The sequence below is a fragment of the Ochotona princeps genome, chromosome 2, assembly GCF_030435755.1.
Source record: "Ochotona princeps isolate mOchPri1 chromosome 2, mOchPri1.hap1, whole genome shotgun sequence".
In the NCBI taxonomy this organism is placed as follows: domain Eukaryota; kingdom Metazoa; phylum Chordata; class Mammalia; order Lagomorpha; family Ochotonidae; genus Ochotona; species Ochotona princeps.
This window is the reverse complement of record NC_080833.1, coordinates 158,779,363-158,794,220: the sequence shown is the minus strand read 5'-3', so window position 1 is coordinate 158,794,220 and position 14,858 is coordinate 158,779,363. Positions and strand designations below refer to the sequence as shown.

The following is a 14,858-nucleotide window of genomic DNA, read 5'->3' as shown; positions in this document are numbered from 1 at the left end:
AGGACTTTAGCCGCTAGGCCACGCCGCCGGGCCCTCCCCCGAACTTTTTGAAGTAGCTTCATAGATAAAAGTGAAATTAAATTGGCCTTCGGAAGAGTGCCTCTCCAACTTGGCCTGGGGCAGAGTCTTTGGGGGTCTTGTTCAAACGTGTGGCTGAGACCCACTCTTCTCATCGTCTTAGGGGAAGGCGGGCAGTAGTTTGCCTCTAAGGTTTCCCACGTGGGGTGGATGATCTTGGTGTGGGGAACTATGAGGATGCAGTTCCAACACTGTAATTTAGAAGTCCAAATGGATGTGGTTAAGGCTCATTTAAAAGCTTCCTACAAACAGCATTTTTTAAAAAGTTTTCATGCTCCTATTGCTGAGTTTATAAAGAGATGGGGAAGGCCCCTCCAAGGCCTCAGCTACTACATTACACAAGATTTTTACCGGATCAGATCTGAGTTAGTCCAGAAAACATTTTGGAGAGCTGAGGACAGTGCTTGCGCTTCAAGTGTTACACACTGACGAGCACAAAAGCCATGGCTTCCAACTCCCTTCCTCCACATCAGTGAAGGTTTGAATGCCCGAGTATGAGCCAGTCACTGTGGCAACGCTAAGGAGGTGATGGCAAGCAAGGCAGTCACATGAAAGGCACATTGGGTAATCTCAAAGGTTGTCTGCAAGGGGCCCTCGGAGGTGCTGCAGAATGTAAGATTCAAGGAGAGCCGATGTGTCCGGTCCCTCCTGATTCAATGAGAGAAGGCTACTCCAAGAACGGAGTGGGAAGGTTCTGTTACCTGCCTGCTTGGGTAAGCATTGCTTTATGAGCATGACACTGAAACCTTCTGGAGGCCTCTACAAGAACTTTCGACTGCTGTGTTTCCCTTTGTTTCTGTTATCCTCCTTACTGTGCCCTGGAAATACACTCACTATTTGCAATACAGACTCACCTGTCTCCATCTGCGCCTGTCTCCCATTGAGCCTTAGCAAGCAGTAACAACCAGAGCAATTTAAGCTACAATGTGCAAGAAATTTCTACAATTGTGCAAGTGATTAGCAAAAAAAAAAAAAAAAAAAAAATTTAGATGTATTTTAACATTAGAGTCTGGCACAAATCTTTAAAACTATGTACTGACAGTTCCAACGAAACTGTATCACATAATACAATGTAATCAATGAATTAAAAAAAAGAAAAAAAAGCTATGTACTGACTTGAAATGCTTGTCTCAATATTTATTAAATGTAATGATGTATCATGAAAAAAAATAAATATGTAACTGGTAGGTGTGTATTGTCACCAGCAGGGTTATTGTGAGCCAGTTCAGTGTTATCACACCTCCTCAGAACAGTTACCTGCAGTATAAGGAAAAGCATTTAGGCCGAATAAATTGAGCAGTGCTTATTTGACCGAAAATAAAACAAACAGTTTGCCAATCAGGCAGCTCCCAGAACCAGAGCAGGTTCTGAGAACACCTATGAATCATGTAATATGACAAGCTTCACAGAAAAACAGAAGTCCTACATAGAAAACACCTGAAGTGACCAGCCTGCCCATCACCTAGAAATGCAGATTTTTGCCTTATTCCTTGCCTGTTTGTGTGTAGCAATAGTAATGGCTTCCTCCTGTTAGACCCACATAACACCCCTACTTGACTCATTTGGTTTTAATATAGTCTTAGACTTAAGGAAGTCACTTTTGGTGTAAGAGCACGTGCATTCTATTTGTATTCACATATTTGTGTATACAGTTCTTTTTGTTAGATTCGCCAGCCACAGGGAAGGAATACATCAGCCGAGTATAGAAAAGAATTTAGATGACCTTTATTTCACGGGACCAGTGGTCACGACTTTAGTTCCCCGTGCACTGGAAAGGCAGATTTGTAAGAAGGAGCTGCAAAGGAAAGAAAGAACCAAGAAGAGAGGTGTAAGAGAGTTTTAAACTCCCCTTGACACAGAAGCTGAAATGGGGATCACTTGGGCCATTATTTGACGGGGAATATTGGTTTGTGTCTGGCAAACTTTTGAAAGTGGATGTTTTACTAGAAAACGGTATTGCATCAATGTATCAGTGTTAAATTTTTCTGGGATTGACTACTGAATTCTAGCTATTATGAGAGTGTTTTGTTCTCAAGAAATGCCTACTGAAATAGTTCCTTTTTAGATTTATTTATTTATTTTTATTGAAAAGTCAGATATACATTCTCATTTAAGGGAGTATATAGTGATAGAGTAATAGAGACTACTACATCCAGATGTGAGGATTCAATGCAATATGCATCCCTACTTCCAAAGATGGACTCCTACTGAAACTGTTGGACATATCTAGACAATGGGATGCTGCTCTGTCTGACACTGTACCAGCAATGTCAGGGTACACTTAAATAAGACTGATGGAATCATAACTCCTGATGAAGGACTATATAATTGTAACAATATGGGGAAAATCAGGGGTTGGAATTTGGTGGGGGGAATCCCAGACTCTACAAAATTGTACCATAAAATTCAAAACTAAAATTTAAAAAGTCAGATATACAGAGAGGAAGAGAGACAGAGATGAAGATCTTTCGCCCATTGATTCATTCCCCAAGTGACTGCAACAGCTGGGACTGAGTTGATCCGAAGCCAGGAGCCAGAAGTTTCTTTCAGGTCTCCCATGCGGGTGCAGGGTCCCAAGGCTTTGGGCCGTCCTCGACTGCTTTCCCAGGCCACAAGCAGGGAGCTGGATGGGAAGTGGAACTGCCAGGATTAGAACCGGCGCCCATATAGGATCCTGGAGTGTTCAAGGCAAGGACTTTAGCCGCTAGGCCACGCCGCCGGGCCCGAGGTCAGTTCAGTTTTCACCTGAAACTACTGATGCCTATTATACAGACTCCAAACATTTAAGCTAATGAAATACAAACTGAACGTGTTTCTACGAGCACTAAACTGATGAACATCAATAACAGAAACAGCTGCATAACTAGCTAAGGTATAAAAGAAAATCTCCAAAATTTGGGGAAAAGACTTAGTGCTCAAACTGCTTGCAATTCTTGCCCATCTAGATCGATAGATAATCTAGCTAAAGACATACATTACACTATCTGTATCTATGTAGATGTCTGGGAAGCAGAGAGAACAGAACCCCTCTCTGAGCTGAGCTCAGGCAGGACTGGAACTCAGGCCAGCCCCCACAGTCACCACTTTCTGTTGCCAACGATACACAAGCCACGAGGTGGAATTGGGAACACAGCCACCCTGATATGGAATGCAGGTATTCCAAGTCTGGGCTTAACTGCTTGGCAAAACACCTGTTCCTCTTGTGCTTTGGAAGACAATGAAACTAGAAATCAATAATCTAAGCTACAATACAGAAAAGAGGAGATGTTCTGTCTTGGCCCAGGGTTGGTGTTGTGACACGGTGGGTTAATCGGCTGACATAGGCCTCAGCTATGGATACTGGTTTGAGTCCTGACTAATGGGTTTGGAAAAGCAGAAGCTCCAACTGCTTGGGTTCCTGGCTTTTGCCTGGCCAAGCCGCAGCCATCATGACTATTTGGGCAGTGAGCCAACAGAAGGAAGATCTGTCTTCCCCTCTCTCTGTAACCCCACCTTTCAAATAAAGAAATCTTCAAAGAAAAATATTTGGCCTATTTCAAAGACTAATGCCTGAATTACAGTAATACCCTGGAGCTTAAACAAAAAGATTAATCTGCAATTTTTATATGTATCACTTTAACTGACTGACTGTCCCCAGTCTTAGCAAGAGAGACACTTGGCCATGGTGTTGTTTAATGGAAGCAACATATGTGGTACAAATGGCACAAACCACTGCACATGAGGAAAATGTTCTCCTTTATATTGGTCTGCTGCAGTCACACCACTACACACAAGGAGCCAACTCAGTTAGAAAACACTCCTACTTTATAATGTTTTCCAAGGAATCTAGCCCCTGAAATCCACAGTTCCGGATGTATTTATCATAACCAGTCCTAGCCCAGATTATTTCTTTAATTCCAATGGTATGGACTCTGGCTAGCAAGTATTAAATTTGCTCATCAGGAGGTTTGTCTTCCCCTGTTTACAAGAACTGATTTGTACTTCTTTTCTGCCTCATGAAAGCAAGAGAAACCAAACCCTGAAAGCTGGGAAGGAGCTGAAACAAGTTGGAGCCCTGAGCTGCAGCAATTCATAGCAGACCATGGGACTGCCTGAATTAGAGGCTAAAGGCACATACGGTTCAGGAATCAGGGAATGTGGACGAGAGCAAGATGTGAGCTAATAGGAGGAATTATGGAAAATCATTGAGAACGTGACCTGATGCTCAAATTCCCATCCCCCACTCCAGCCAAAACACTGAGATTTACTCTGGGAAGGGGGTAAAACCTAAAGTTCTGTAGTTAGAATGACACGGGGACCTAGTGAGGATGATGGTGTTCCGTGGAAAGCGAGTTGGACAGGGTTTTGGCCCAGCAGTTAAGATTCCCACACCGTGCTTGGGTTCTGTGTGCTCTTGGGGACAGCAGGTGATGGCTGAAGACTCCGGTGTCTACCACCCACACGGGAGATCTGGGCTGTTTCCAGCTGCTGCCTTTGGCCTGGTCCAGCAGCGGCTACTGTGGGGAGTCTGGGAATTGAACTGGCAGATGGAAGATCTCTTTTTACTGCGTTTCAAATAAACAACAAGAAATTTTTAAAAACACAAAGAAAGGAAGAATGAAGAACAATCAAGGATTATCATCTGGATAATTAGAGCTAATGAGAGAGAAATTAGGGGAAAGAATAATCACATAATTCAAGTTGGAGTTCTGACTACATTCAGGGTTATTGGCATATTTGATTCACAGTAACTACATAATACATTTTCTAAGTTTTTATAAAAGTTGGGGATAATCAAACGGAATTTTCTCAGTGACCTAAAGGTGAAGCCTGGATTTCTCCTTCAAAAGGATTGGCAGAACTGAAGAATTATGGTTAAAAAGTAAGGGGCCAGGCTTGGGGCTTGGCGCGTTACTGATGCTGGCACCCCAGGTCAGGGCACTGGTTGGAGCTTCAGCTGTTTCCCAGCAAACGTGTGTAGGAACGCAGCAGAAAATGCCCAGGTGCCTGGGCCTCTGCCATGCCCGCAGGAGGCCAGGCTCAAGCTCCCAGCTTCTCCTGCAGCTTAGCCCAGCTCTGCCTGCTGGAGCCTTTGGGGTGGTGTATCGGGGGTAGAAGATGTATTTGTCTCTGTCCCTCTCTCTTGATCACTCCACCTTTCAAACTAAATAGATTAAAACCCTAAACAAAAATCTAAGAAAGAGAAAATCCACAAACCTATGCACTAGCATGCCTGTATGCCTCAACCACCACATTACATTTCTTCAGTTGTTCGTGTGGAAGAGCTAAGGCTGTGGTGAGCTAATGTTCTCCCGGCTAAGGCGGTAAAGGCCCTTAAAACAAGACATAAAATCCGGTTATTTTTTTTTTTCAAGCAAGGTAGATTTGTACTTCATTTGCCTTAATAACGGGATTGCTGTTCATTGCCTGTATAAGCTAGGCACTCATGCTGTGCTTCAGCCAGGTACACAGCCAGTTGCAACGATGGCATTGCACTTCACAGCTCCTGTTTGAGCCAGGTAAAATCCGGTTCTTAGAAATGACTCCCGGGTTACCTGTGGGGGTTGGGGTTGTCTCCAGCTCAGCTCTAGGCGAGGCCCATTTTCAAGTCCCCCGCGCCTGGCCCTGGACAGGAGGACCATCTTCACCTTCCTCTAACTCAGCCGGCCTCCTCTTCCCATTCTGCTTCCGCAGCCTGAGGACCGATCTCACCCACCGCCTCCTCGCCTCAGGAACCCCAGTCACGCACCGCACGCCCGGGGCCCCTCAGCCGGACGCCAGCGCCCCTTCCCATCCCGCACAGCCCGGGCGCCGCTGGCCGGAAGGGAGGCCGGGCCTCTCCCGGTAAGAGGCGCGGGGCGGATCGACTCCTTCGGCGCTCGACGCACCGCGGGCGGAGCGCCGAGCGGCTCGCTGCGCGGGGGCGCATCTGCGGCGCAGCGACCGACGCCGGTCCGCGTCCAGGGCCTGCCCTTCCCGCCTCGGCTCGGCCTCCCGCTCCGGCCCCGGCCTCCCGCTCCGGCCCCGGCCTCCTGCTTCGGCGTCGGCATCAGCCTCGGCTTCCCCGGCCGGCCTTGACCTCCCCTCCGGCCTCGACCTCCGCTCCTGCCCCGGCCTCCTGCTCCGGCGTCGGCATCAGCCTCGGCTTCCCACGCGGCCTCTGCTCCCCTGCCCGCCCCGGGCTCCCCTGCCCGCCTCGGCTCGACCTCCCGCTCCGGTCCCCGCCCGCCGCCCGCCCGGGAGAGCTGCCCGGGGCGCCCCGGGAGCCTCAGGTAGGCGGCCGGCCTCGTCCCGGCGGGAGGCTGTGTGAGGAGGCGGCGAGCGGAGCGGCCCCGGGTCCGGGGCACGGGGTCGGGGCGCGTCGTGTGCGGACCGGGCGGTTGTGGGACAACTGGGAGGCAGTGGTGCCTGGGACGGGGTGCGCTTGGTCCTCAGGTGTGTCTGGGCGGGGGGTCGAGTTAGTAGATGTTGGGGCCTGCGGGCGGTGCACTCTGCGCCCCGTCGGAAGAGATGAAGGGCTCTGGAGAAAGGACCGTGCGTTTGTAAGGACGGAAGGGGGTGGTCTGTCGTTGCACCTGGCGGCTTTGGTGGTAACATCTGCACTCCGTCAGTTCACATCGCTGTTTCTGAGAGTGCAGACAAAGCTACTGAGAGATGGGAATGGAGACTGGGGAGAGGAAAGCCTTTGCCCAAATTCCAGCTTTCTTGTGTGTGAAATGAACAATATAAATAGGTGAGTGGAGGGATGGTTGGTTTTCTTTGCAAAGCAGAAGTCAACACTTGCTAAGAAGGTTATTACATATAAAGCCGTGGAATATAGGGAACGTAGTGCTAAAAAGCATACATGAGATTTTTTTTTAACGTGTGGTGATGTAAAAAGTATACCATGTTGTGACATTTTTAAAGTGAATTGTGTAACAGTATGAAAGTGTGTAATAGTGGATGTCATATTTACATGTATACCTGCACACAAGCACCTGGATTCACATGTACCTTTTTGGTAGAACTCTCAGGGTATGTACAAACCTAGGACCTGCCTTTATTTCTGGTGGTTGATACAAACATCATGCCTTATGACTCATCAAGCATTCATTGATTTGCCTGCTGGGTTTCTTACCTTGGTGAGGTTGGCTCTTGGCTTGTGGAGCTGGAAGGGGGCCTGCTCATCTCTGAGATTTTCGCTTTGTATCTTAGAAAAGCATTTGACAAGTCATCCTGTTACTTGTTCGGGACTGCTGGGCAACCTCTCTGATATATAAACAAACAAATAAGAAAAGCTCAACTGCCCAGGTATTTGCTCTGTCGTTCTTTTTTCCATGCATTTCTGCATGAATGAAATATTCCGAAATCAAAATATAAGGAGCAAAGTAGACAGGATGAATGTGACAGAACAACTGTGGAATGAGTACTGTTACTTAGGTCACAAGACTGGTTTTGTGACAAGTGGTTGAATTTCTGACTTGGAAGTATTTCTTATCAATTTTTTTTACAGGAAGCTGGTCCTAAATACTACTTTTATTAGGTTTATGAGACTATGCCCTGTTTTTGTTTTTTTGTTTGTTTGTTTTGGTTTTTTTTTTTAGTGCTTAGCACTAACTAATGTCTAACGGTGTGCAGTTTCAAGATCTGCAATTCTTATGGAAGAGGGGCCGAGCTTCTGGGTTGTTGTAGGGAAATGTGTTTTCTGGAACAGAACTGTGCAACCTAATGGCAGCTACTTGCATGACCGTTAAAGCTGATTGTGAGGACGTGGTTAGGCTGCTTGCATCCCTGTCTGAGTCCTGTTCTGGCCGTAGCTCCTGGCTTCGGCTCGGGAGGCTGCCAGAGTGGCTGGGATCCTGGGTTGGTTTCAGGCTCCTCCCGTGGCCGCTGTGTGAGCCAGTGGGAGCAGCGACTCTCCCTGCCGCAGCACCGGCCCCTTCTCCCTCTCCCCTCCTATCTCTGTCTTCCTTTCTCCATCTTCTCAAATACATGAAACTGATAAAGCACAACTGTCTAGCCATTTAAGCCTATGGTTCTGCTATTTCAGTAACTGAAGTGAGTAACTGTTACTTGTCTTCACTAAGCCTTGCTTCTTCTAAGTTTCTCTGCACTTGCTTCAGAGGCATATCATACAGAAAGACAAAATGCATATGTGTCGCCAGCACTGGGAACAGCCCTTAGTCAAGCATTCAGTACATCTTAGCCGCACTGCTAAATATTCTGAATTGCTGAATATCACCTATCTAGTTCAAAAGGCTGAACATCTTATTTGCATAGGACAGCTTTTTCTCAAGAAAATTTTAATTATGTTGCATATTCAAGCATTTTCTTGGAAAGTTACTATGCATATTAACACATAAAAGGCTGAGATGGTGAACTGGGACTGTTTAACCCAGCTGTTCCTATCTAAGGAAAGCAAACGCAGCTTTTTTTTTCAACCATGTAGCAACATAGAACTTCTGTGACCCCAGAAAGTGTTGAGGGGGAGCAAGCAATTAATTATTCCACAGATTATCTGATGCACACCCAGTTCTGCCACCATGAGACCCCATAGGTTGAGAGCTCAGTCCACAGGGTGGCCCCTACCTTAGATGCTAGTCTCAAGCCCCAGGTTGTTTCATGTGTGCCTCTTACATACTAGCTAAGGATCAAGGTGCCCATTACCCCTTCCTGGGATTCAGTTCATTTGGTCAAGGGGCTGATAGGATTTAGAGCAGCTTGTATCCAGCTTATCAAGGGTCTAACAATGGATGCGAAAGAAGTTCAAATGGATCGGAAGAGACGCACAAGGCAAGATAGGGGAGATGTGTGGAGATTCCGTGCCTGCTCCGGGCTTGCCCTCTGCTGGAACCTCTGCATCTTTAACTCCGCAGAAGCTCTTGAGCTGTGGAGATTCTGTAGAGGCTTTGTCAGTAGGCGTGGTCAGTTACATCACTGACCATTGGACCGCATCTCAACCTCCCTTTGTCTCCCTAGTTATTATAGTTGGAACTGAGCAGTGTCAGCCCTTAGTCATGACTTTATCTTTCTTGAATCCGTCCCAGACTACCTTTGAGCTGCTAGGCATCGGTCATTCTGCTAGTATGTAGAAGACACTGTTAACATTCCAGGAGATGCCAGGTGTTTTAGGAGCCATATGTCAGGGAACAGGGTGAAGACCAAATATTAAATATGTAATATATGCTTATATATACACACATAAATCATAACATCACACAAATGCTTATCCCTTTTCATGGAGCACCCCTGGGACACCATAGTGTGTAGAATACTTTTGCATGTATTATCTGACTTGACCCTCTCAATGCCAGGCAGATGCCAGGAAAACACCGTCCTACAGTGGGGACTGCATGATTGCTAAGAGACTAACTAAACGTGGGAGGTCTAGAAGTGTGTGACTGCCTCCTGACTGCAGTAAAACTATAAAGCATTTAATGACATTTTCAGAGGGCTGCCCCATAAATTCTCTACTACTTTTCTCTTACAAAAACCTAGAGTCACTGCATGTTTGCACGCATGATCTCTTAGGGCAGTTGCATTCATTTGCTCACAGTTTTAACCATTCCTTATGAGTGGAAGCCTAGCACACAGGCCGGGTTCCTGGCATGGGACAAGTTGGATTGTGATTGAAGTGAGATTCCAGGCTTTGTGTTTCCAGTGGTTTATACCCTGAAGTGTCAATCAGATGACATTTATTTTCTCTTTAAGGTGTGAACTCTCGTTCTTGTGGGGAGAAGAGTAAAAAATATGCCTCCCAAGTTCAAGCGCCACCTGAATGATGATGATGTCACCGGTTCTGTGAAAAGTGAAAGGGTGAGTTCAGTCTTGAGTTTGGAAATACCGAAAACCTGATTTCATTCCCTTTGTAAATAATAGAAAAGAAATCTAACTTTTATGGCCGTTATAGGGGCAGGAAAGGAGTTGGTCTTTTGCAGCCTGTCATAAAGGTACATGGCTGACAGTTACAGAAGACAGGTTAGCAAGAAGAAAGAGTATTGATGTGGTTGATCTGAGTCCTGCATGACTAGAGGACCCAGGCTAAACCGTTCCTTCTCATGCCCAGGTCTGTGTAGGACTGTGATCGGATAATGGAGGTATGAGCTGAAAGGAACAGATTGGGCGTCTGTTCAGATTCTTCTCTACTTGCCTCCAGGGATGGAGCCAGGACCCGTTCTGGAAAGGGGGTCAGATGACCTACCTTCAGATAACTTAGCTGGCTTGCATGAAAATTGGAGAAAGGTAGAGCAGTAGTGTTTCACAGATGACTGCAGGAGGGATTCTGGTGTCTGGGACTCCCCCTGCCTGAGGGAGGGAGGTGAGCGATGGTGGAGGGGAGCGCGGGGCCTCGCACAGGGAGGTGTGCTAGGGAAGGCAGCTTTGGTTTGAGGCCTTCTCTTGGAATTTTCTGATCTTCATAGTTGGCATATTTAGAAGTTAATGTTAACTTAGATTTGCAACTCAGTTATACTAAAATCATTGTGCTTTCAGCATCTTTCTAGGCTTTCAAGGGAACTTTTGTACAAATACATAGTCTCTTAGATCTCTGGAGCTAAATGTATTTGGCATTCAGAACTTTTTCACATCTTAAGTGTATGTTATATAACAGCCTCTTTTGTAGTCTGGGTCAGCACTTCCAACCATATTAATATTAATGATTATCTAACTATATATACACTTTATATATATATATATAAAGCATATAAGTAAGAATGTCATTTCAGATCAAGCTTTCTTCAAAGTCACTTCTGTTTTGGTTTTAAACTTTTTAGATTTTGCAGTGGTAGATAAAGGATTGTAAACCTATAATCATCTCAGAATCCAGTGCACTTTTAATAAAATGCTTCAATTTCCAGTTCATTCTTAGAGTCTCTGTACAATTAAATACAAATTTAGAAATTATGCAGCAGTTTTAAAAATATTTGATGTGATTATAATAGATATGTTACCTTTAGAATAAGTATTCCGGGCCCGGCACAGTAGCCTAGTGGCTAAAGTCCTCACCTTGCATGTGCCAGGATCCCAGTCCTGCTGGTTCTAATCCCGGCTGTTCCACTTCTCATCCAGCTCCCTGCCTGTGGCCTGGGAAAGCAGTTGAGGACGGCCTAAGGCCTTGGGACCCTGCACCTGTGTGGGAGACCTGGAGGAAGCTCCTGGCTCCTGGCTCCGGATTGGCTGGATCCGGCCATTACGGTTGCTTGAGGAGGGAAGAAATTTCCCTCTGTCTCTCCTTCCCTCTGTAAATCTGACTTTTCAATATCCACGGATGGCAACCAACCCACAACAGAAAGATTAACAGTTACAGTCAGCAACAGAACTGATTGAGACTGCTTATTTTATATCATAATTTTGACTTTAAAAAGTTATGAAAATTTATGTGTTGCTGTGTTCTACTCACCAAAATAGAAGAAAAACATAAACAGAGAATACAGGAAAGACAAATGTATCTTGTACGAAAATAAATACCTAGATCATCAGATGTTATACAGAGCAGTTGACATTAATTTATTTATAAGATTATGCAAAAAAACAAGTTATAAGATTATGTAAAATACAATCAAATACACCAAAACCAAAACCCTAACCTCTTGAAGGTTACAGATCATGTTCTTTGTTTTACAGTAACCATCAACAAGCAGCTGTTAAAAACAGGCAATATGGCGAATTCCCAACAAAGAATAAATATCTCCTGAATAAATCAGCAAAGTAAAGAATAGCAAGGAGAAAAGAATTTTTTTTCTGAATTAAAAAACAACAGATTCCTCCCCTTAATAACTATGGAATTCCCATTTTCTTAGAGGTTTATTTTATTCGTATTGAAAAGTCAGATTTTTATCCGGTGTGGCTGGACAATTTTTGCATTCCCACCAGCAGTGTGCAAGAGGGTTTCAGTTTTTCCACATCCTCACCAGTGCTTACTGTTGCTTACATAGTAATAATGGGCATTAATTTGTGTCATTGTGTTACTATACATTTATATATATGTGTATATATAGAGAGAGATAGCATATATATTATACTTTTATATATACATATATAAAAAAGATTTTAAAAACATGTATTTATTTGAAAAGCTCAGTTGCAGACAGGGAGGCAGAGAGATCTTCCATCTGCAGGTTCAGGCCCGAGTGGCTGCAGTGGCCCAGGCCAGGTCACACGCAAGCCAGGAGCTTGGTCCCTTCTGTGGCGGTGGGGGTGAAGGGGGCCCAGCGCTTGGACCATCCTACACTGCTGGAAGCCCCATCGGAACAGGAGGCTCCAGCTGGTACCCCTGTGTAATGCCAGCCCTGCAGGTGGTGACTTAAGTAGCTATGCCACAGGGCTGTCCCCTCCTCGGCACACCCTCATTGTTTTTTTGATATTGTATCCTTAAAACCTTGTTTGTTCAATCAAAATGTGAATGGGTGTTAGTTTCCATGCATGTTTCTCCAGAGTACACCTGGAATAAGTATACCTTATGCTTATTGTCATCCTCCAAAGCAAGTCAGCTTTCATGACTTTCTTTTACTTTTAAGTTACACCATCACTCTGGACATACTGAATGAATGGATGAGTACATTTCCCTGAATATTAGTGATTTTTTTTTTTTAGTTTTATTAATTACATTGCATTATGTGACACATTTTTATAGGCACTGGGATTCCCCCTACCCCTCCCCAAACCCTTCCCCACGGTGGATTCCTCCACCTTGTTGCATTACCATACTTCAAATTCAGTTGAGATTCTTTCATTGGAGGTATTTACCAAGCGTAAGGTCCAGCATCTTATTGTCCTGGTAAGTTCAATGGTTTCTTGGTAAGACCATCTCTGGTCTGAAGGTAGAGCCGGCAGGGTATCATCCCAATCAATTAAAAGCCCCAACATAATATTTACAACAGTTTACAACATTATGGTATTGACATGGTATTGATTAACCAATATGTTAATAGGAAAATGCAGGTTCTCAACCACATCCTGTGACTTCTTCATAGACATTTCAATTTTGGTTTATATTCAACCGAGTTCTATACACCTTAAAATGGCTATAGATTGCTATTCAGCTGTCTCGTGTCCATTTTCTTTTTAGTATTTAGCTGTTTATAGTGTTGAAGCATGATTTTGCTGAACTTAGTTGTTTTTTTGGGTGGTCAGAACTGGCTTATAGCTCTAACAAGACATGTGTCAACAGTTTAGGTGCAGAACATTTTTTTTTTTTTTGAGGGGTTTGCAGAGAAATCCCAGTGAGGAGTAACTAACCTTTGTCTCCCACCTAGTGAGGTATGAGTAAATCCACGCTGGCCATTTCCTGTCTGATTCTAAGCTTTTCTTGTTGTTGTCTGTCTATCTATTCTAGGTTTTTTTTGTTTGTTTGTTTGTTTGTTTTGAGGGGTTTCTGGAGCAATCCCGAAGGTCATTTTGAGAGAGGGTGGGGACCCAGAGCGGGAACCAGGCAAGGACCAGAGAAAGCTCCCCTCCCTGGTCCCGAAGGAAGTTTATTATTCTTCTGTTTCTGCGGACTGCTCCAGGCTCCTGGTTGTCGTTCCGATGATGCTGGTTCCTGCATGGCAGAGTTTGGACTTTTTCCATCCCCTATGGAAGCTCCAGATGGGGGTTGGGTGACCTCCGAGTTCTCGGCCTCCGAAGGCACTCCAATTCCCCTTGGTCTCTTTGGCAGTTGGGATGTAGTCCCAGTTGCTCGTGTTGATAGTCCGTGGTGAGGATCTGGGAGTCTTCAGGGTTGGGATCCGAGCCTCCTCCTGTCCACCTGCTCCACTCTGGAGTGCCCCCCTGCTCCATGCACACAACATTTCCCTGAATATTACTGATTTTGAATTTTCATGTGATAGCTATCCGTTTATTTATTGAAAACTACCTTCCTAGCATTTTGCTGTTTTTCTGTAATGTCTCTTTTTCTTTTTTGAAGTTATTTATATGTAATCCAGTTTTCACACCTTTTCTCTGAAGCTGTTTTACATCCGCAGCACCCTCCCCCATTATTTGCTTTTCACCCTGGTTTTTGATGTCTTAATTCAATTTAAAAATTTAGATTTAATTAATTTAATCAAATTCCTGAAACTTCTTTGTCTTTTTAAAAAAGTCTTCTAAAAGATATTTATTGATTTATTTTTCTTGGAAAGGCAGATATACAGAGAGAAGGAAAGACAGAGAGGATCTTCTGTCTGATGGTTCACTCCCCAAGTGGCTGCAACAGCCAGAGCTAAGCTTCAGACCAGGAGCCAGGAGCTTCTTCTAGGTCTCCCACATGGGCGCAGGGTCCCAAGGCTTTGGGCCATCCTTTACTACTTTCCCAGACCACAAGCAAGGAACTGGGTAGGAGGCGGGCTGCAGGAATATGAAACAGTACCCATATGGGATCCCAGCATGTGCAAGCTGAGGATTTTAGCCACTAGGCTACCACACTGGGCCCAATTTATTTATTTAAAAAGCAGAATTACAAATAGAGGGTGAGAGAGGATTTTTGATCTCCTGGGCCGGACCAGAACCAGGACCCTGGAGCTCCTTCTCCCATGTGTATAGCAGAGGCCCAAGCACCTGGGTCATTTTGTGCAGCTTCCCAGGAGGTTAACAGGGAGCTGCACCAGGACTGCAGCATGTACTCATATGGGATGCTGAAATCGCTGCTGAAAGCATAGTACTGCTCCCTGAAAATTTTTAAAAATATTTATTGGAAAGTTGTTGCCGACCTGCAGCGACACTAGTGATGAGGCATACACAGAAAGATCTGGAAAACAAGACCGGAACCTTTATTGCAAAAAGCGGGCTGTTTATATACAGCTCTCCACCAATCACTTCTCCCTGTAGGTCCACTCGGCGCTACCTGA

At 45.0% G+C, this 14,858-nt stretch overlaps 1 protein-coding gene across 1 annotated transcript in view; it reads left to right on the top strand.

Moving 5' to 3' along the window:
• Positions 1-6,276: 6,276 nt before the first annotated feature.
• VAMP4 (vesicle associated membrane protein 4) overlaps positions 6,277-14,858 on the top strand; it is a 28,485-nt gene continuing 19,903 nt past the window's right edge. The window contains exons 1-2 of the mRNA XM_012930098.2: positions 6,277-6,329; positions 9,748-9,852. Of these exons, the coding sequence (XP_012785552.1) occupies positions 9,787-9,852 (66 nt within the window). The 5' untranslated portion in view covers positions 6,277-6,329; positions 9,748-9,786. The remainder of the gene's footprint in view (positions 6,330-9,747; positions 9,853-14,858) is intronic.